The sequence below is a fragment of the Lynx canadensis genome, chromosome A3, assembly GCF_007474595.2.
Source record: "Lynx canadensis isolate LIC74 chromosome A3, mLynCan4.pri.v2, whole genome shotgun sequence".
Classification (NCBI taxonomy): domain Eukaryota; kingdom Metazoa; phylum Chordata; class Mammalia; order Carnivora; family Felidae; genus Lynx; species Lynx canadensis.
In genome coordinates this window covers 109,824,623-109,847,044 of record NC_044305.1, presented here as the reverse complement: position 1 = coordinate 109,847,044, position 22,422 = coordinate 109,824,623, and the positions used below count along the sequence as shown (strand labels likewise).

At 43.2% G+C, this 22,422-nt stretch overlaps 1 protein-coding gene across 2 annotated transcripts in view; it reads right to left on the bottom strand.

Moving 5' to 3' along the window:
• EIF2AK2 (eukaryotic translation initiation factor 2 alpha kinase 2) overlaps positions 1-22,179 on the bottom strand; it is a 33,329-nt gene extending 11,150 nt beyond the window's left edge. The window contains exons 1-10 of one of the 2 annotated variants that reach the window (XM_030311297.2): positions 22,124-22,179; positions 15,920-16,051; positions 14,936-15,056; positions 11,849-12,006; positions 9,331-9,457; positions 8,029-8,108; positions 7,775-7,868; positions 5,103-5,137; positions 3,505-3,567; positions 1,330-1,452 (exon numbers count right to left, since the gene is read on the bottom strand). In XM_030311297.2, coding sequence (XP_030167157.1) covers positions 1,330-1,452; positions 3,505-3,567; positions 5,103-5,137; positions 7,775-7,868; positions 8,029-8,108; positions 9,331-9,457; positions 11,849-12,006; positions 14,936-15,056; positions 15,920-16,038 — 920 coding nt within the window. In that variant the 5' untranslated portion in view covers positions 16,039-16,051; positions 22,124-22,179. Of the gene's footprint in view, positions 1-1,329; positions 1,453-3,504; positions 3,568-5,102; positions 5,138-7,774; positions 7,869-8,028; positions 8,109-9,330; positions 9,458-11,848; positions 12,007-14,935; positions 15,057-15,919; positions 16,052-21,911; positions 22,000-22,123 lie in introns of those variants that run through there. The other variant, XM_030311298.2, reaches the window with a different exon arrangement.
• Positions 22,180-22,422: the final 243 nt, after the last annotated feature.

Here is a 22,422-nt window from a genome sequence, read left to right as displayed (position 1 = left end):
TTAAGCAAAATAATGTAACGGAAAAAAAAAGCCTTGTTTTGATGCCAGGTGGACAAGGCAAGGCATTGTCCGTGGGAAGGGAAGTAGGTGTGTCTGGCTGAGATGAGGAATGGCCAGGACTCCATGCCTGCTTCTCCTTTACTCATGTCATTTTCCATAGCTCGTATCTGTTTCCCATATCCTTCCCTAGTCCTTGAGGGATAGGTCTACCAAGTTATACATAGTCCAACTGTCAGAAACCAACAAGCAAGATTGGTGAACCGGTGAGCTTGTGATTTAATACTTCCTTCCCACATGTTCTCTTTTCTGAAGGAGTTCTATCCAGTAAGTGGGAAGGGTGGGAGTAAGTGGGTGCAGACAATACATGAAACAAACATGGGGAGCAAGGGGTTATAGTGGGAACACAATGGATCAGCATTCCAGAAAACAAGTTCTAAATCTCCACCTTGTTACCATAGTAGGTAGCATCCAAAGATGGTCATCAATTCGTGTCCTCCCCATACATACATCCACTCCTCAGATTAAGAGGTAGAGTCTATTTGCCCCCTACCTGAGTCTGAGCTGGCCTTAGTGATGTTGTTTAACCGATATTATGTGGAACTTCCAAGACTAGGTCAAAAGTAGCCTTTGCTGTTCCCTCTTGGGATGACTTTCGCTGAGGACAATCCTTCTTGGAACGCAGCGACTAGGTTGTGAGAAGCCCAGGTGACATAAAGAGGCCACGTAGAGGCGCTCTGGTTAACAGCTGAAATTCCAGCCCACAGCCAGCATCAACTGCTAGCCATGTGCGACAGCCATCACTAGCCAAGCTTTCAGATGACTTCTGACAGCAAATGCGTGAGAGACCCCGTGTGAGGATGGCCCAGATGGCCACAGCCAACTCAGAGGACCATGAGAGATAATAATACCTGTTATTTTTAAGCCACTACATTTTGGAGTGGTGTATGATGCAATAATAGACAAACAGTTACCTATTTACCTTTGACAAATCAGTTCCCAGCTTTGGGTCTCAGTCTCCTAGTCCTTCCGATAAAGGAGAGGAGACCAGAAAATCTCAAAGGTCACTGTAAGCTAGATGATTCTATTACTTCTGTTTTCATCAAGACAAGCTCAAAAGAATGATCAATGGTATATTCTTTTTTTTTTTTTTAATAACCACAGTAAAGTGAGGTCATTTCACAGTAAGCCAAGCCCCTGATGATAGAGCAACATTTTTAAGGAAGACTAGAAAAAACTAAATAATATGCTAATGAAGAAGAGAGAAACATAAAAAAAGAATAGTGCAGGTTCACACACCTCATTCAAAGAAATAAAACATTTACTACTTACTCGCTATCATATTTAACACGTTTAACAACGTAAGTCTTCCTATCAATTCTGTGTTTTGCTTTGAAAACTTGGCCATATCCACCTGAGCCAATCGGTTCTATTTCTGTAAAATCGCTGGTAAACCTTAAAAGATAAAAAATACATGGTTATTCTGAGGTTCAATGGTCACTGCCCACCCAGCCTCCCAACCCTTCCACTTTCCCTTAATGTCACTGGAAAAATGGACTCTACAAGAAACAAGGCTCTCTCCTTCTAAATGAGAAGAGTCTACTCCACAGAAACTCTTGAATCACAAAGGATAGCTACGCCTGCTCCTGCTCCCAAAATAACAGACCACCTCTGGTAATTACGTTCAACTTCTGGCTTTTGTACCAGCCAGATTTTATCTCAAGTATAAAACTTTAGAAAGAAGTGCCATGGGGCACCTGGGTGGCTCAGTGTGTTAAGTGTCCGACTTCAGCTCAGGTCATGATCTCACAGTTCGTGAGTTCAAGCCCCACGTCGGGCTCTGTGCTGACAGCTCGGAGTCTGGAGCCTGCTTTGGATTCTGTGTCTCTCTCTTTCTCTCCCTCCCCTGCTTGAGCTTTGTCTCTGTCTCTCTCCCTAAAAATAAAGAAAGATTAAAAAAATTTTTTTAATAAAAAAAAATAGAGAGAAGTGCTGTATTATGTTCCACAGCTATCACCAAGCTGTCATAAGAGAAATGAACATGTTCTCTGAGCCTGCCTAGGTCTGTAACTACCTGGGGTTCCCCTCTCTCTCCTGTCCTGCATTCCATCATTAAGCCCTGCCAATTCTACTTCCAAAACCTATCACTGGTATGCACCCACTTTCCTCATCTCCAACAGCTATACACTAGTCCAACCTTCTATCAGGCTCCTTCATGAGCCACACAGCAACCAGTGTGAAAAAATGGAGTATGATCATGTCTCTCTATTGCCTAAATTCTCCAATAGCCTCCTTTTCATTAAGCCAAAGCCAGAAAGTCCTTAGATGGCCTATAAGGAGTCTCCTACTTCCCTGCCCAGCCTGTCTCATGGCACCGTGTCCTTGTTCCCTGCACTCCAAGCACACAGCCTTTGCTCCTTGAACACTCACCTACCTTTCCTACCTTTACTTTTCCACATGTGGCTCTTTTGCAGAGCCACAGAGCTTCTCCACCTCCCTGTTGTAACTCATCCTCCAGGCGCCCCCACACCGGTGACCCTACAGGAAGCCTTGCTTCACCCCTCACACTAAACCCAAGGTTCCTATTTCCACTTCTTACCATGTCATTGCTTCTAAGACCATACGTGGTAATTACAGATTTTTCATGGAATGATTCTCCCCACAAAACTGTGAGGGCGGAAGATGTTTCTATTTGTTCCACTCTAAATCCAATGCCCAAAACTGTGCCAGGTGTGTATTAGGGACTTATGAAATGTTTGCTGATTCTTTTAAACTTGTATTCAGTGTCCTCCTATTGCAAATAGGCTTCATTTGTTTCAGATACTTTATTCAAACCCAAACATGCAATCTACCACAAGGGGAACCTTTTTCCAAAGTGAAATCTGGAATGGAGCTGGAAAGTGGAAAACATATTCAAGTGGAGATGTTCGGATTCCTGCAAGAGTCTTTTCTTTTTTTTTTTTTTTTTTTTTTTTTTTTTTTTTTTTTTCAACGTTTATTTATTTTTGGGACAGAGAGAGACAGAGCATGAACGGGCGAGGGGCAGAGAGAGAGGGAGACACAGAATCGGAAACAGGCTCCAGGCTCCGAGCCGTCAGCCCTGAGCCTGACGCGGGGCTCGAACTCACGGACCGCGAGATCGTGACCTGGCTGAAGTCGGACGCTTAACCGACTGCGCCACCCAGGCGCCCCCTGCAAGAGTCTTTTCTAAGAAATCATTGGTTTATAGAAATATTTACCTTCAATATTAAAAACGTCCATGGATGTCAGAAAAATTCACGTAACTATCCAGTAGATCTACACTTACCACATTCCACCTGGATTCATCTAAACTTTCCGTCTCCAGGAGACAATGATCCTTTGCGGATCTGAGTGTACTAAAAAATTAAACTGTTCAGGTAGAAATATAATTTAGCCTGGCTGACGAACAACAGTCCCTTAAGAAACTTTTGTCGAAGGGGCGAACATATCTGTAACCAGATTCTTTGTCACAGCTTTCCCTCTTACCTGAGTTCCACAGAACACCTGCTGTCTTTTGTCACAGGAGAGTTAAATGTAGGTGCCAAACTTCTAAGATTTAAGACAAGAATATGAGACTCAAATAAAACTGAAATCAAATATAACGTTAGAAGAAGTTTTATGTCACGCACTAGTTTTTTTTATATATTCAGTCAACTATTAGAATTACAGGGTTGAAAGCATTCACCTTTTCCTTTATAAAACAATAAACTTAACAGCTCTCCTCTGTCAACTAATGATTTTTCATTCCTTTTCTGAGTCCTTATTTATTTATTTATTTATTTATTTATTTATTTATTATTTTTGCCTGAACACATTTATTGCTGGTGTGCCCCAGCCTCCCTTTTTCTCCCTCCAGACTCAGAACCAAAGGACTTCTATCTGCTTGCACTGTCATTCCGGTCATTTTACCCTTTGTACTTTATTCCTTACTGGCCATGACACCTGCTTTTGGAAGTTCAAACCCCACTTAAAACTAAACCTCTTCAAATTGCTATCTTCCCTTTAAGCCCTCAGGTTCCTAACACCATCAGCTGTTAGGCCATCAGCCATGATGCCTGATTCCCGTCTACATCTCACCCACAAGGAATAGTCTTAAAATCCTTTCTCCATTGCTTCTTCCCCCAGTTACTGGAACCATACTCCCTCAAACCCTGCCCACTCTTCTTGTATGGTCTGTCTTGCAAATTCTCCTCACCCTCCTCACTGCCACGATAACCAATGGCTGATGTCTGGATCACCTCACATGTACATCTCTCTTCTCTCCACCCAAACACCCACATCAGGAATTATCTTTCCTTGACACACCTCCTACTCTTCAGAATATATCGATGGCTCATAATGGCTCCTACTGCCACCTCATCCTCACGGCTGACTTATAATTACGTCTTCGTTTTTCTCTTCAGGTCAAAAAAACAATCCATGTGGGGCGCCTGGGTGGCTCAGTTGGTTAAGTGTCTAACTTCGACTCAGGTCATGATCTCACAGTACAAGAGTTCGAGCCCCATGTCGGGCTCTGTGCTCACAACTCAGAGCCTGGAGCCTGTTTCAGATTCTGTGTCTCCCTCTCTCTGCCCCTCCCCTGCTCACATTCTATCTCTGTCTCAAAAATAAACATCAAAAAAAAAAAAAAAAAGAAGAAGAAGAAAAAGAAAGAAACCAATCCACCATCATTTATGTAACATTTGGTCTTTTTCTTTTCTTGCCCAAGTCATTACACCATCTCTACCCTACCTGGCTGTCTGTAAAATAACACACTTCACGGGAGAGTACTTCCCTAAGCCCACATCTGTCAGCCTCATCCAAAATAATGCCCTTAACCAATGAATGTAGTGACCCCCTACAGGCTTTATGTCCACAGTGCAGTATATACATCCATTCAAAGATTTCTCTACATATTTACAATTATTCGTTTGTAGATGTCAAGCTTTCTGTGATCCTCAACCATGCTTTCCACCTCTGAAACTCCACACAAATGACGATGTATAGTATTCTACAAATACTAAAGACTTAGTAAATAAGGCTAACAAACGAAGTCTGAAATAAAACTTCGTTTCAAAATACAGTCACTGCATAATGATACTCACCTTTTTACCTTCTTTTCACTATTTCTGACATTGTCCTATAATAAAAGAAAATGAAACATAGTTTCAGATGATTAAATCAATTCTCTTGCTTGACCTTGCTCTTCTTCCTGCTGTACTTCTAGATGGTTCTGTGACATTTTTTTGGTCCCTTAGATGAACAGCATCATCAACTTGTGTACTCTCGTCACGCCCTGCTTCTCAGGTTGGCTACATCAGTGTTCTCATCTATTATAGCAACCAGATAGACATGGTGGGAAGGGCAAAAAGGTCCTAGGGCATGTTCAGCAGAAGCACAGATTCCCCTGGTACAGAACGTGGCCTCCCTGGCGACGCCCCGGGCTGGTGGGTCTCACCAAGTCATCCACAGTGCTAATGAAGAAGAAATGGAGCTCAGGGACTAGTTTAAAGTAATACCCCAAGTGTTCCTGATCTGATCAGTTAAAAATGGCAATGCTGGGGCGCCTGGGTGGCTCAGTCGGTTAAGCGTCTGACTTCAGCTCAGGTCACGATCTTGCAGATCGTGGGTTTGAGCCCAGCATCGGGCTCTGGGCTCACGGTGCAGTGCCTGCTGGGGCTGCTCTGTCTCCCTCTCTCTCTGCCCCTCCCCTGCTCGTTCTCTCTCTCTCTCTCAAAAATAAATAAAATTTTTAAAAAATCCAAACTGTTTAAAAAAATGGCAATGCTGAAATATTCATTTTTAGCAAAAATTAACAATTTAATTTAAAAAAATTTTTTAACGTTTATTTATTTTTGAGACAGAGAGAGACAGAGCATGAACGGGGGAGGGTCAGAGAGAGGGAGACACAGAATCTGAAACAGGCTCCAGGCTCTGAGCTGTCAGCACAGAGCCCAACGCGGGGCTCGAACTCACGGACCGCGAGATCGTGACCTGAGCCGAAGCCGGCCACTCAACCGACTGAGCCACCCAGGCGCCCCAACAATTTAATTTTAATAGTTAAGAAAAAAAGAGGAGTCCTGGATATATCTCAAAAACTAATTTCACATAGCTATTCTTTATTCATATTCACTTTTATTCTGGTAGGTTTGGTAACTTTGTAGTTTTACCAAGTTGAGTATGTTGACACAGAGTGGGGAGCGTCGAACTAAACTTTTGAGCTCATAGCACCTACCAGCCTCAGTATTGTGTGATGACTAAGCTATGGTTAATTTAGCCATTCTGTTAATGGACAATGTTTTTCTTCTAATCTCCTCCTGTTACCAATGCTGTTGCAAAGAACGTGCTTATCCAATGTCTCTGTACATACGTATGAGTGTTTCTCTAGTATACATTCCCCAGGAAGGGAACTGCCTGAAGGCACGGCACACACACCCTCCACTTCACTACTTGTCGCCAAACCGTTCTCCACAATGACTGCACCAATTTATGCTTCCACCAGCAGCAGCGTATAGCGGTCATAACTGGAACACAGCTGTGCCAATGTTTAGTACTGCCAGACTCAAATTTTGCCATGGTAACGGGCTTAAAATGATACCTAACTGTGTTTTGATTTGCATGTTCACGATTACTATGCAGTGAAGCATCTTTTCATATGTTGGGGCCTATTTGGGTTATCTCTTCTCTGACCTGTTTGTTCAGATATTTTGCACATCTTTATACTGAGCCACTTTTCTTTTTCTTATTGATTTGTTCATCGCTCGTTATAAACAGGACACTTTTATAACACTAATCATCACCACAAAAATTATCTGATTTTTTAATTTACTTTTGAGAGAGAGACAGAGAGAGAAAGAGAGAGAGACAGAGCATGAGGGGGGAGGGGCAGAGAGTGAGCGAGACACAGAATCTGAAGCAGGCTCCAGGCTCTGAGCTGTCAGCACAGAGCCCCATACAGGGCTTGAACTTGTGAACTGTGATATTATGACCTGAGCTGAAGTCAGATTCTTAATCGACTAAGCCATCCAGACGCCCCCCAAATTATCTGATTTTTAACATTAGTTCTGATTTTTTAAAACAAGAGCAGAACTGGGGTGCCTGCGTGGCTCAGTCAGTTAAGCATCTGACTCTTAATTTCAGCTCAAGTCATGATCCTAGGGTCTTGGGATTGAGCCCTGTGTTAAGCTCCGTGCTGAGTGTGGAAGCTGCTTAAGATTTCTCTCTCTCAAGCCAAACCATAAGAGACTCTTAAAAACTGAGAATAAACTGAGGGTTGATTGGAGAGGGGGGTGGGAGGGAGGGGGGTTGGGTGATGGGCATTGAGGAGAGCACCTGTTGGGATGAGCACTGGGTATTGTATGGAAACCAATTTGACAATAAATTTCATATTAAAAAAAAAAGATTTCTCTCTCTCTCCCTCTGCCCCTCTCCCCCACACATGTTCGTGTTCTCTCTCTCTCTCTTGAAAATAAAACAGGAGCAGAATTATATTAATGGACCTTTCAAGTACTAATTGATAGAAGATAAGCATGATCATAGGAATATATGAAAACATGAAGGTGAGTAGGGAGAAGATGAGAGTGAATAGTGGAGGAATTTTGCATGTGAGGAATGGGAGTTAATAAAGGAGGAAGTTAAATGCTGCCACATATCAATATGAAATAAGAGTGCACCAGATAATAGAAAAATTACGGTTGGGTACGGGAGACACTTTTAAAATGAGGAAATACAAAGAAAATAAGGAAACTAATTAGGAAGCTAGAGGCTAATACTATACCATAGGAGATGAAGAATTGTTTACACGGCCCCTGTCACAACTTCCTCCTGATGAATTTTCCAAGAAATCATTTTCAGATGGTGATTCAGAAGCACTGGAAGAAAGGGGAATAATTGTTAATTTGTGAATTCTGCCTATTTTTTGTTGATCAGTAATTTCTTTCTCTAAATTCTCCTTCAACATTTTCATAAAATGTGCACTTTCAGGCAGCAATCTTAATTTGTTAAATATCACAGCTGTTTGCTCATACTTACGATATGCTTTTCACCAAAGTGTTCCTTCCAGAGTCACCAGGCGAAGTAATCAAAGAACCAGCTAATAACGAGTCAGCTTTCTGAAAGAAAGAGTACCCCTTAGGAGTTTGAAGACCAATTAAATTATTGCTCCATACTGACTCAGTGTCTGAGTGCTAACTACCACATTTATTTACGAATGCTTGATCTGGATTTACAAAACAACCCTGAGGGGGGTGCCTGGGTGGCTCAGTTGGTTGGACGACCAACTCTTGATTTCCAGTCAGGTCATGATCTCACAGTTTGTGAGTTCCAGCCCTGCATCAGGCTGTGCTACGAGTGCAGAGTCTGCTTGAGACTCATTCTCTCTCCCTCTCTCTGCTCTTCCCCCGCTCATGCACGTGCTCTCCCTCTCTCCCAAAATAAATAAATAAATATTCAAACAAACAAACAAACAAACAAACAAACAAACCCTGAACTGCTGACAGAACTTTGATCTCTGGGGCCTCATGGCCCCATGGCTCATGGCTCATGGCTCATTGGTGAAACACAAAATGGAGGAATCCTTTTGCTATGTTACTGGCTGTCCTGGCATCATCTAAACACAGTCTAACCTTTCCAGGGGAATTCTACCAAACACTTAAAGAAGAGTTAACACCTATTCTTTTGAAGCTCTTCCAAAAATATAAATGGAAAGAAAACTTCCAAACTCATTCTATGAAACCAGCATTACCTTGATTCCAAAACCAAAGACCCCACTAAAAAGAATAGACCAATTTCTCTGATGAACATGGATGCAAAAATCCTCAAGATATTAGCCAACCAGATCCAACAATACATTAAAAGAATTATTCACCACAACCAAGTGGGATTTATACCTGGGATGCAGGGCTGGTTCAATATCCACAAAACAATCAATGTGCTACGTCACATCAATAAAAGAAAGGACAAGACCCATACGATCCTCTCAATAGATGCAGAGAAAGCATTTGACAAAATACAGCATCCTTTCTTGATAAAAACCCTCAAGAAAGTAGAAATAGAAGGATCATACCTCAGGATCATAAAAGCCATATATGAAAGACCCATCGCTAATATCATCCTCAATGGGGAAAAGCTGAGAACTTTCCCCCTAAGGTCAGGAACACGATAGGGATGTCCACTCTCACCTCTGTTATTCAACATAGTATTGGAAGTCCTAGCCTCAGCAATCAGGCAACACAAAGGAATAAAAGCCATCCAAATCATCAAGAAGGAAGTCAAACTTGCACTCTTCAAAGGGAATTTTAAAATTTAAAAGTTAAATCCAAAGGCAGTACGTACCATTGAGGTTTTCTCTGAAAGTATCTGCTCATACGCAAGCTTAGCGGCTGACTGTTTGGCTTCTTGCTTAGTACTACCTACACCAATACCGTATTCTTTCTGGCCAATTTTGCATCTACAATGAAATCTAGGAGAAATGATGGAGAATATGTAACCCAAATACCAAAAAACAGTGAATCTAATTTATGATGTGGAAACAAACACATATTAACAAAGACCTTAATATGATGTGATAGGTAGAATTACAGTTGGTAGCTTGTATGATATAAATCTTCAAAACTGGCTGACCAGTTTCCCAGAATAACCAGGATTGGTTGACATCCTAGCTTGCATTTTCCAGCCAACTTCTCTTTGTTGCTTCACTGAAATTCTGCAAAGGTTGGGGCACCTGAGTGGCTCAGTTTGTTAAGCATCCAGCTCTTGACTTCAGCTCAGGTCATATGAGTTTTAGCCCTGCATCAGACTCCGTGCTGACAGTGTGGAGCCTGTCTGGGATTCTCTCTTTCTCCCTCTCTCTCTGCCCCTCCCCCCCTCATGTTCTCTTTCTTTCTCAAAATAAACAGATACAATTTTTTTAAAAAAACTTTAAAAAAATTCCTTGGGGCACCTGGGTGGCTCAGTTGGTTAAGCTTCTGACTTCAGCCCAGGTCATGATCTCAGCATTCGTGAGTTCAAGCCCCACATCAGGCTCTCTGCTGTCCATGCAGAGCCCGCTTCAGATCCTTTGTCCCTCTTTCTGTCTGCACCTCCCCTGTGCTCTCACTCTCTTTCAAAAATAAATAAACATTAAAAACATTTTTTTTAATTCCTCAAAGATCAAAAGATATGGAGGAAAAGAAGGACGAGAGAGATCTGGTAAATTTTTCAGAGATGCTCAAATGGAAAGAAAAAGCCTGAGTAGGGAAAGTAGGACCTCTACAGTAGAAACAATAAGGTTATAGTGTTTTGTAGGGAATGGGCAAATCATAGATTTGTTCTAACTTCAGCATTTTCTGTCCCCTGCTCATGTGCCCCCAAACCTAAGAAAATCCCCACAGTACAAAAGACAAAAGCCCCATGCTGAAGTCCACACACCCCTCATATTATATGTAAGAATATTTGTGGTTAGGCAAGGATACTTGGACAATTACATGAGAACTATATTTAAGGTAGCAAAGCAATGGACATGGTAAGTATCATCGAGTTACTATATATTACCGCAAAATTATTCTAGTATTATTTGCCATAGAGGCAAATACATCCAACCAGGGTGAGTCTTTGCTGCTGGGCCCTGAAAGCAGAATTAGGTTGAATGACTGGAGGGTTTCTATGGCTCTTATTCTCTCAGACACCTCTAACTAGACTTCTCTCTTTTAGGGAACTGACGTTAGAGCACTTAAGCCAAAGGAACCAAATAGATGAGCTATGAAAAAATAAAATGGCCTCTTACTTTATTGAGATTGACCCACACACTTCACTATTTCATGCCACTATCCTGCTTTTCTCATCCTGGTTCTGGCCTAAAAGCCATCAGAGTAAAATAGTCAATAGCTGAGTCAATTCAGAGGACAGTGGGGCACGTGGGTGGCTCAGTAGGTTGAGCATCCGACCTCTGCCCAAGTCATGATCCCGTGCTTTGTGGGTTCAAGCCCCCCGTCGGTCTCTGTGCTGACAGCTCAGACCCTGGAGCCTGCTTCAGATTCTGTGTCACCCTCTGTCTCTGCCCCTCCCCTGCTTGCACTCTGTCTGTCTCCCCAAAATAAACAAACATTAAAAAAAAATTCAGAGGACAGTATCCTAAGGTAGTTATTTGGGTTATTTGTCAGTCAGATTTTTTTTCTCTCATTTACCTGGTTGGTTGTAGCCAAGAAACAATCCCCTTCAGACTCATTTGCTTTCTGCTTTTCCTAGTTCTTATCTATTCTTTATCCTTACTTCCAAAGTCTTGGCAGCTCTGAAGCTCTACTCCATCCCTCAAATCATATTCCTAAAATCCTGGTCTCCTCACAGTCTACGACTAAAACCCATTTCTTTTAATACCTGGTATTTGTCTAGGGAGTGACACCATTTAACTGAATTTGTAGGACAAACACCTGGACAAACAGCTCTCTAATCTGATGATGGTAGAAGGAGAGTCATTTTGCCTACACGTGTGGCACAGCCATTTTCATCTAGCCACTCCCGCTGTGACCCCTGGGATGCAAATATCTCTGCACCCCCACACTCCCAAGCAGGGGCACCTCACACTCTCATAGGTCTCCTGCAGACTAAACCATCCAGATATATCTCAGAAACAAAGGATTCCCCAGATTTGATCTATTATGGTACGTGGGTCCCAAGTCTTCAGCAAGTAAGCACTTTAATATTTCAATTACAAAGATGTCCAATTGCATATGAGTTCTATAAAACCTTCCCTGCAGAATATACGAAAAAGGAAGACAAATATTTCTGGAAAATTAGACATGAAACAAGCCCGTTATATTGCTGTTATATTGCTTAGATACAATGAAACAGAAGGAAAAGCTGAATTACGTCTCACCTTTCAGGCCCAGGTTCTTTCAATTCACATTGTTCATAATTTACAGACAGTTGTTCCTTCTGGGCAAGCCTATTGATACGGCCTATGAAATTCCCAGTGGATCCTAATCCTAATCCTTCTGATGAATGTGTTGTTGGCAGTGATACAGAACTAACTGCCTACAAAGAAAGAAAAATCTTGCTTAATATACATGAAAACAGAAGTTGAACCATTTTGATAAATACTAAATAAAATTTAGTTTATTTAATAAAATTTAATAAGATTACTAGAAGAATAATTTGAAAGACAATTTAGATCTTATGTGTTGTCCTACTCTACTACCTTGAGTACAAGTCTAAGTATGTATCTTTTTCTACCAGAAAAAATCCACAAGGGTAAGTGTTAACCATAGGAGCCACCATTTTCCTTTGATAGTTTCCTAAAGAAAAACAAAGTAGTTAACTTTCTTGTTTATCCACGCAAAATACTATAACACTGTCTCACTCACCCTTTGTAAATCTCAAAAATGAAGACAACCAAAATTGAAGTAAAGCCATATCCTGGATCACACCTTAGTGGGAAAGATGAATATAATAGCACATTCCTTCCATTATAAGAATGGAATGTACTTTTTTTAATCTGACGAAAGCTTGTCCAAAGTTTTTCTATTTAATTAATCTTGTCAGAGAACTAACTTTTGGTTTTACTGACCATCTTTATTATTTCTTTGTTTTCTTGTACATTAACGTCTGACCTTGTTATTATTTTCTTCTGCTTCTTTAGGGGAAGGCATTCTATTGTTCTTTTTCTAACTTCTTGATTCGATTTTCTGGCTCATTAACAATTCATGAGTTCACAATTTTGCCTGATTTACTTTTCCCAATTTGAGTTACCAGGGAGACATCATCGAGTAAGATTTTTCAGGAAAGTATCTTGAAAGTCAATGTTTTCAAATGTTCAATATGTGAGAATGATCCTCTCTTGTCCCACATATAAACGAGCTCTTGTCTCATGTTACAGCCATTTCTCGACTATCCCTTGGCTTTTAACGTTGCTATGGACAGTATGATTTTTTTTTCATTTTTATATACTTTTAAAGTATTTATTTATCTTTGAGAAAGAGAGAGCACAATCAGGGGAGGGGCAGAGAGTAAAGGACACAAGAGGATCCGAAGCAGGCTCCACGCTGACAGCACAGAGTTTGATGTAGGGCTCAAACTCATGAAGCTGAAGTCGGATAGCTAACCAACTAAGCCACCCAGGCACCCCTTCATTTTTACATTAAAAAAAAATTGTTTTTAATGCTTATTTATTTTTGAGACCGAGAGAGACAGAGCGTGAGCAGGGAGGAGCAGAGAGAGGGGGAGACACAGAATCTGAAGTAGGCTCCAGGCTCCAAGCTGTCAGCACAGAGCCCTACGCGGGGCTCGAGCTCACGAACTGTGAGATCATGAGCCAAGCCGAAGTCGGACGCTTAACTGACTGGGCCACCCAGGTGCCCCCATTTTTACATTTTAAATAATTTACTTTTGGGGGTGCCTGGATGGCTCAGTCGGTTAAGTGTCCAGCTTTGGCTCAGGTCATGATCTTGAGGTTCGTGAGTTCGAGCCCCGCATTAGGCTCTGTGCTGACAGCTCGGAGCCTGGAACCTGCTTCAGATTCTGTGTATCTGTCTCTCTCTGGCCCTCCCCTGCTCATGATCTGTCTTTCTCTCTCTCTCTCTCTCTCTCAAAAAATGAATAAACATTAAAAGAAATTTTGAAAAAAAATTTTTTTTAAATAAAAGTTTTTTTTAAATTAAAAAAAAAAATTTCTTTTCTGCCTAGATGCTTGCAGGATTTTGTCATCACGCCTAGAGCTCAGGACTTTCCCAATGATTGATCGATCTTGTTCTTGGCTGCTCCGTATTTTTCTATGATCTGTTGTTTTAATCTGGATGCAGGTCTTCCTTTATTTCAGAAACATTTTCGGCTGGAATCTCTTCAGACAGCTTTTTCTGTACTCTTTACTCTGTTCTCACCTAGAACAGAGCTCTTGATCAGGCTCTCGATCACCTGCCCTCCTGATACATCACCCTCCTCACAGTCCCTCCACCTCTTTGTCCTTTCCCACTGCACTGCTCACTTAGGTGGAGGGGTCCTGCCAGGACCTGTCGGCTCATTTCACACTGTTTCCTTTCCCCATTCTTCCAACTTCGGAGGCTACCACTACCATTAGCATTCTAAATAGGTATGGCCAAGCTTTGCCCACTATCTCCTAGATATATCTTTCATTCAGGGCTTTACAGAAATGGAGACAGTGGGGGGGGGGGACTTCTGAATGTAAAAGAACTTGTGGGAGCACCTGAGTGGTTCAGTTGGTGGAGACCGACTCTTGATATCAGCTAAGGTAGTGATCTCTCAGTTGTGAGACTGAGCCCCTTGTCGGACTCTGTGCTGATAGTGTGGAGCCTGCTTGGGATTCTCTCTCTCCTTCTTCCTAAGCTCCTCCCCCACTTGCCCTCGCTCTCTCTCTCAAAATAAATAAATAAACTTAAAAAAAGAAAAAGATGGGGTGCCTGGGTGGCTCAGTCAGTTAAGCGTCCGACTTCGGCTCAGGTCATGATCTCACGGTTCGTGAGTTCAAGCCCCGCATCAGGCTCTGCGCTGACAGCGCGGAACCTGGAGCCTGCTTCGATTCTGTGTCTCCCTGTCTCTCTGCCCCTCCCCCGCTTGCACTCTGTCTCTCTCTCTCTCTTTCAAAAATAAATAAAACATTTTTTAAAACTTTAAAAAAATAGGGGCGCCTGGGTGGCCCAGTCAGTTAAGCGTCCGACTTCTGCTCAGGTCATGATCTCATAGTTCGTGAGTTCGAGCCCCATGTCGGGCTCTGTGCTGACAGCTCAGAGCCTGGAGCCTGCTTCGGATTCTGTGTCTCCCCCTCTCTCTGCCCCTTCCCTGCTCATGCTCTGTGTCTCTCTGTCTCTCAATAATAAATAAATATTAAAAAAAATTTTGTTTTAAAAACTAAAAAATTAATTAATTAATTAAAAAAAAAAGAACTTGTGAATGGCTCTACTTTGTATGGGTATTTTCTCACAGAGAAAAGTTAAAAAGGGCATTTACTCACCTTGTTTTCTTTATTAAGTATTTCAATCGCCAATTTGGCTGCAGCATTTCTGGCCTCCTTCTTCGATTTACCTTCAGCTTCTGGATATTCTTTCTCATCTATGATAACTTGGTATTTAAACCTGATTACAAAGACAATATTCATAAAATATTATAAAATTCATACATTATCTAAAGACAAGTGTTCTAATTACACTGCCTCTTGTGACTACCCTGAAGGTTTAACCCATTCCACATAGAATTTAAGCAGTCACCCCCAAACACCAAACAGCACATCATCTTTGTTCTAAAGCTAAATTATTATTTTTTTCTTTTTTTTAAGTTTATTTATTTATTTTGAGACAGAGACAGAGAGACAACAGGCAAGGGGCAGAGAGAGAGAGAAAGAAAGAGAGAGAATCCCAAACAGGCTCTGTACTGTTAGTGCAGAGCCTGACATGGGGCTTGAACTCACAATCTGTGAGATCGTGACCTGAGCAGGAATCAAGAGTTGGATGCTCAACCGACTGAGCTGCTCAGGTGCCCCCATAGCTAAATTATTGACTTCAAAATTGTGCCAGAGTGGCCATTTTCCCAGTTCATATTTTATGGAGATATACCTTTTAAAAACCCCAGCAATCAGATGTGCTTGGGTGGCTCAGTCGGTTAAGCATCTGACTTTGGCTCAGGTGGTGATCTCGAGGTTTGTGAGTTTGAGCCCCGCGTCGGGCTCGGTGCTGATAGTACAGAGCCGGGAGCCTGCTTCAGATTCTGTGTCTCCCTGTCTCTCTGTGCCCCTCCCCCACTTGTGCTGTGTCTCTATCAAAAATAAATAAATGTTAGAAAAAACAAAACAAACAAACAAAAAAACAGCAATTTGAAAGACCTAGTTGGCCCAGTCAGTCAAGCATGTGACTCTTGATCTCGAGGTTGTAAGTTCGAGCCCCACATTGGATACAGAAATTACTAAAAAAATACAATCTTAAAAAAGAAAAAAGCAATGTACCTTAAGTTATGTGGAGGTCCTGTCTTAGACAGTTCCTGATACTTAAGTACCATGTTGTGCTTCTGACAGTATACATTAAGTTCTTCTATAAAAAAACTTGGTGGACGATGATTGGCCATTTCTTCTAATAACCTAGAACAGAAGAGATGTTTGAAAAAAGTAACACAGAACATATTTAATCTGATTTTCCCAGTCCAGTTTAGGAGACAAAACAGGGTAAGAAGAATCTTCTTTAGAAGACTCATCTCTGGGCACCTGGGTGGCTAAGTTGGTTAAGTGTCCAACTTCAGCTCAGGTCATGATCTTGCACCTCATGAGTTCAAGCCTCGCAATGGGTTCTGTGCTGACAGCTCAGAGCCTGGAGCCTGCTTCCGATTCTGTGTCTCCCTCTCTGCTCCTCCCCCACTCGCATGCGCACGCACGCGCTCTCGCTCTCTCTCTCTTAAAAATAAACATTAAAAAAAGAGACTCATTTCAGCCCCACATAAATACAGAGAAGACTTTGTTACAAAACCTTTTTCTCTCATGAACTGCATACCAAAACTTTCTACTCTCATAACTCAACTGGCCAAAAAAGGAAAGGGATCTCTCTCTTCCACTCCACTCTCTGTTTCTAGTGAATGTCAGGTACAAGTTTATCTACCTTCCTGAGAAGGTAAAAAGGCTACAGGAGTAGAATAAGAATTCTTCATGCTGAGAAGAAAAAGGTCGAGAGTACATATATAAAGTGAAGTTTATGAAATCATTAAAGACTTTGCAATGCAGAAATAGACTTCCATATGAAATCTCCAAAATCTTTCTTTGAAAAGCCAATTTTAGGTAAGTTTACCTGGGTAAATTATGACCCCAGTTTATGGGTCTCATTGGACCAAGAGAGTAGCAATGACTTAAATCATAAGAAAAATCTAAAAAATATATAGAATCTAAATACAGGAGCTCAAACTGTAAAACTCGTAGAAAAAAAGACATAAGGGTAAATCTTTATGATCTTGGATTTGGCAATGGAATCTTTGTTATCACAGCAAAAGCACAAGCAGCAAAAGAAAACACAGATAGACTGGGTTTTATCAAAAGTAAAATCATTTGTGTGACACAAGCCACTATGAAGAAAATGAATGTACAGAATGGGATATCTATAAATCATATGCTGATAAGGGTCTAATATCCAGAATATATAAAGAACTTTTACAACCCAACAACAAAAAGACAACCTAATTAAAAACTGGCAAAGGACTTGAACAGACATTGCTTGTAAATATTCTAGTACCCCAGGGTCCAGTCCTTGGATCTCCTCTCTCTTCTAACACTCACTCCCCTGGTGATTGCCTCTAGAATTATGGCTTTAAATTCCACCTACACAATGGTGGTGTGCAAAAGAACACTTCTACCCCTCCCTCCTGACTCCTAACTCCTTCTGTCCAACACGCTGCCTCCTGAAATGTTCTTGGCTCTACCCCTTCCACTGCCTTCGCCTGGTCAGCTCCTATTTCCTATAGATCTCAGCTCAAATGTCACTTCTCAGACACCCTTGAAGAGGTCCTGGTTTGGTGCTCTATCACAGCTCTTGTCCCCTTTACTGCAATTGCTTATATAACTGTGCGCCAAAAGAGTTCACAAGCTGTAAAAGGGAAGGGGGCAGGCTGTTATAGAAGTGGCTCAATAATCAATGACTGGATGCCCAAGTATCTGCAGACCTCCCCCCCCCCCCAAGACCTCCCCCGCCATGACTTGTCACATGCTTTTCTCTTTGTTGTGAATGCAATATGTGAGCCCTCTGTCTACCAGGCAACTCCCACTCATCTGTGAGGCTCCACAAGTCTTCTTTGATGTTGGAGGGCCCACTAGTATTCCTCCAAGGCCCGGCCGCTCCACTTTGCCCAGCTCTGATAACAGCCCAGTGAGTTCTTTGGGAAGTAGGTTCTATGTCTTACTCATCTTTGTATATCAACACCCAGTGGGCAGTGGTAAGTGCTGAACAGGTGAACGGTATACAGGAGAATGAAAGAATGACTCATTAAAATTAAATACTGCACGTTCAATCCCCTCGTCTTCTCCTTTTTCTTTATCTGCTGTTTTCTGTGTATCCTTTCTTCATTTATTCAGTAAATGTTTATCAAGTGTCAGGCACTGTTCTGACCATGAGTATACAGATGTGCACAGGACAACTCTACCTGCATTCCACTGAGGGAAGACAGAAAATGATCATGTACAGAAACAAATAAAAGGAATGGATAATATGATGATCAGATGGCTGAAAGTGCCACAGTGAAATTAAATAGGGGTGCGGCATAGAGGATGAGTTCTGTTGGTGGGGACAGAGGGAGGTGGTTGTAGACACAGTGGTCAGGAAAGACCTTTCTTAGGAGGCAATATTTAAATGAAGACTGAGTAATGAGAAAGTCCATCATTTTAAGATATGGGGGAAGAGTATCTCAGGAACCAGCATGGCCTTTGAAGGGATAACAAAAAGATCAAGGGGACTGCTGCACATTGAATGAGGGGGAAAGAGTAGGAAGTGAGACAGAGAAGTGGGCCAGTGCCACCCACATAGACCTTGTGGTTCACGGTCAGAACTGGTGGATGTTACTACAATTGCAATAGGAAGTTAGTTACAGAAGGTTCTCTAAGTAGTGGGGGGATGTGATTGGATTTACATTTTAAAGGATTACTCTGATACTATGTAAAGAACAAGGTATGCGGGCAGGGACAGGTGTGGAAAGGGAAGCAGAGCACGTGCAGAAGTAAGGAGACCAAAGAGAGGCGGCTGCAGTGGTTTGGGCGAGGGGTGCTGGTGGCTCCCAGTGCCTGGAGCCCGAGCAAAGGTAAAGCCCTCACATGACTGCTTACTGTCGTAGAGACAGGCTTTACAGCCACACGGACCTGGGCTATACCCTCTCTGAACCTTTTATTTATGACTTGAAGACAGGAATAAAAGCACCTGAGTTCAATGTTGTGGGGAATAAATCAGATGAAAAGCATCCAGCAGAGTCCTTCCCACACCATTAACCTTCAATCAATGGCGCTCCTGGTCTGCAATTCCAAAATCCAAACGGCACTGAAAATTGAGGTTTATTTTGTTTTCATTTGTTTGTTTTGTTTTTGATAGGTGTGTAGCCCCCTGTCTAGACCTGAAATGACACGAGCTAGCTTTATGATACTTTGCTGTCCACTTATACAGTTCACTATGGAAACTGTTTTATTAGAGAGTGCTGCCCCCAAATCCCGCTGACAGCATGGTATAATAGACAGGATGTATGCTGCCCTACCTTTCTAAAATCCAAAAACCTCTGAATACCAGAACACATCTGGCCCAAGGGTTTTTTTTTTTTTAATTTTTTTTTTAACGTTTATTTATTTTTGAGACAGAGAGAGACAGAGCGTGAGCAGGGGAGGGGCAGAGAGAGGGAGACACAGAATCTGAAACAGGCTCCAGGCTCTGAGCTGTCAGCACAGAGCCCGACGCGGGGCTTGAACTCAAGGACCGCGAGATCATGACCCGAGCTGAAGTCGGCCGCTTAACCGACTGAGCCACCCAGGCGCCCCGAGGCCCAAGGGTTTTTGATAAGGATCTGTAGACGTACCATAGGAACAGTGTCATTTACTTTGGTCACAACTATGAGCCCATATGTCAGATTGGGAGGGGATCACAGACTTCAAAATAGCAGTTATGGAAGAGACCATAAGTTCTCTCAAATGCTCTAAATCCTCTGTACTCTTAATTTTAAGTAACTGCCCATCATCAGAATTTAAGTGAAATATACGTGCAACCTAAGAAAGTGCTGAATTAACATGTTTGCAAAAGTACTTACAAGCCTGGAAAAAAGAAGCAGCAGGTTTCTTTTCCAACTACTGTAAATTAATCTTGTTTTAAATCTATGTTATCATTTTCCTAAAAGAAATCCCCACCTAAATCACTGACGAGTGTTATGTATCCATCTTACTCATGCCCGGAAGTCACTATGACTGTGGCTTTGCCCCTTCTGGCAGACTGTTAGCTCCTTGTGGGCCCAGCCCCCTCCCGGGCCTCCACAATGCTTGCCACACAACACGTATCATCTAGTATCTGACTAATGAAATGAGTAAACTATAGGTCCAGGGTTATGGATCCTCAGGGTCAAATAAGCAAATGGCAGAAGAGCATAATCTGCCCCAAATTCAAAACTCCTAAGTGACAGCAAAGTCTATCTTTCAGCCCTCCTTCGGCAAGACATTTTTAGTGCTTAAGAAATCACAGGCTGGGAATGCAAACTGGTGCAGCCACTCTAGAAAACAGTATGGAGGTTCCTCAAAAAATTAAAAATAGAACTACCTTATGACCCAGCAATTGCACTACTAGGTATTTATCCACGGGATACGGGTATGCTGTTTCAAAGGGACACATGTACCCCCATGTTTATAGCAGCACTATCAACAATAGCCAAAGTATGGAAAGAGCCCAAATGTCCATCGATGGATGAATGGATAAAGAAGATGTGGTATATACACAATGGAGTATTACTCGGCAATCAAATCAAAATTTGCAACTACGTGGATGGAACTGGAGGGTATTATGCTAAGTGAAATTAGTCAGAGAAGGACAAGTATCATAGGACTTCACTCATATGAGGACTTTAAGATACAAAACAGATGAACATAAGGGAAGGGAAGCAAAAATAATATAAAAACATGGAGGGGGGCAAAACATAAGAGACTCTTAAATATGGAGAACAAACAGGGTTGCTGGAGGGGTTGTGGGGGGGGGATGGGCTAAATGGGTAAGGGGTATTAAGGAATCTACTCCTGAAATCATTGTTGCACTATATGCTAATTAACTTGGATGTAAATTTTAAAAATAAATTAAAAAAAAAACACAGGCAATAGGAAGTCTCGTTATTCTGTAATTCAAAAGAGAATTTATGAATTGCCATTCATTAAACAGATATTTAATGAGAACCTATTATGTACTAGGTGCCCAGGCAGTACCAGTGAACAATACTCTTGTGAACTTACTAATGGAGGAACTCAGACAAATCCATAAAAAATGTCACAGGCTGAAAACTACCATGTTGAAAACTGAACCAGAGTAAGGGGGGACTGCCAGGGAAGGGAGGTGTTTTGTTTGTTAATAATAGTATTCAGGGAAAGCTACTCTGATATAAGTGACATTGCAGGAAGCACAGGGTAAAACAGGGGAGTCTGGGTGGCTCAGTGGGGTGGGGGTCCAACTTCGGCTCAGGTCATAATCTCATACATAGGTCATGATCTCACCGTGGCTGGGTTGGAGCCCCGCATCAGGCTCTATGCTGATAGTGGGGAGCCTGCTTGGGATTCTCTCTCTCTCCCTCGCTCTCTGCCCCTCCCCAACTTGTTCTCGTTCTCTCTCTCTCAAAAACAAATACACTAAAAAAGAAGAAGTGCAGGGTAAGGTAAAAGAACGGCCCAAGAAGGTATCGGGGGAAGAGCTTTCCAGGAAGGGTAAACAGGCAGTGCAAAGGCCCAGAGGCAAGCATATGCTTGGCTGTATCCCAAGAACAGCAATGGGGCCTGCATGGCCGGAGTGGAGAGAGCAAGGGGCCTTGTCTGTGCCATTTACGGAATTCTGATGAGACGGTAAGCCATTGGGATGATCCGAGCAAAGGGCTGTCCTGTTCTGATTAAAAGGACCCCTGGGGCAGCGGCAGTGTTGAAAAAAGGCAAGGGGGAAAGGGTGGTAGGGAGTTGGGGCAGGGGAAGGAGGAAGGGATGGGGGCGGGGGGAGAGGAGGAGACGGGGCGGGGGGGGGGGGGAGGGGGGGGTTGGGCTAAGGCCAAGCAATCGGGAAACAATTAGAAGTGTCTAGGCAAGGGATTTTTAGCCAGGGCCTATTTAGCCAATCTATGAGAAGTCCAGGCCTCCGTATTTCCGATCTGTCACATTCCCCACGTATCTGTTTTCCACTAGATCCCCCCGCCCCCGCACCCCCCACCCCACCACCCCGCCACCCCGGCCTGGGAAATTCGTTACTTGCTCTGACCGAAATTCTTCGCGGAAAAAAACAGCTCTCAGTCGCCAGCGCGCTGAGGGATCCCCTCCCCAGCTGCGGGCCTCGGACAGCGCTTCCGCGCTGCCAGGCCGGGGGTCCGCGGCGTCTACCCCCGCCGCCACTTCCCGGGCCGGGGCCGCGCCCCTCGCCGCGCCCAGCACCGCCCCGCGCGCTCGCCGCGCTCCCGGAGCCCCGCTGCTCACCGTGCACCGCCGCTGCCGCTGCCGCTGCCGCTGCCCTCCTGCCGGGTCCGGGCGGCTCGCTCTCGCTTTCCTTTTCCCCGCCGGCTCCGCCTTCTATGACCGCGCGCGGCCCCTCCCGCACCGACTCGGGATCGCGGGAAACTCGAGTCTCCTTCCGAGTCCGCGCCGCGCGCGCTGCAGCCCACGTGCTGCCGGCTGCCCGCGGGGCGCGCGGGGACTCCCCTGCGGCACCCCCAGCTCCAAGCCCTCCGGCTTCCAGGTGTGTTTGTGGCCGGAAGGGTCCGCCGGGAGGAAGGGAG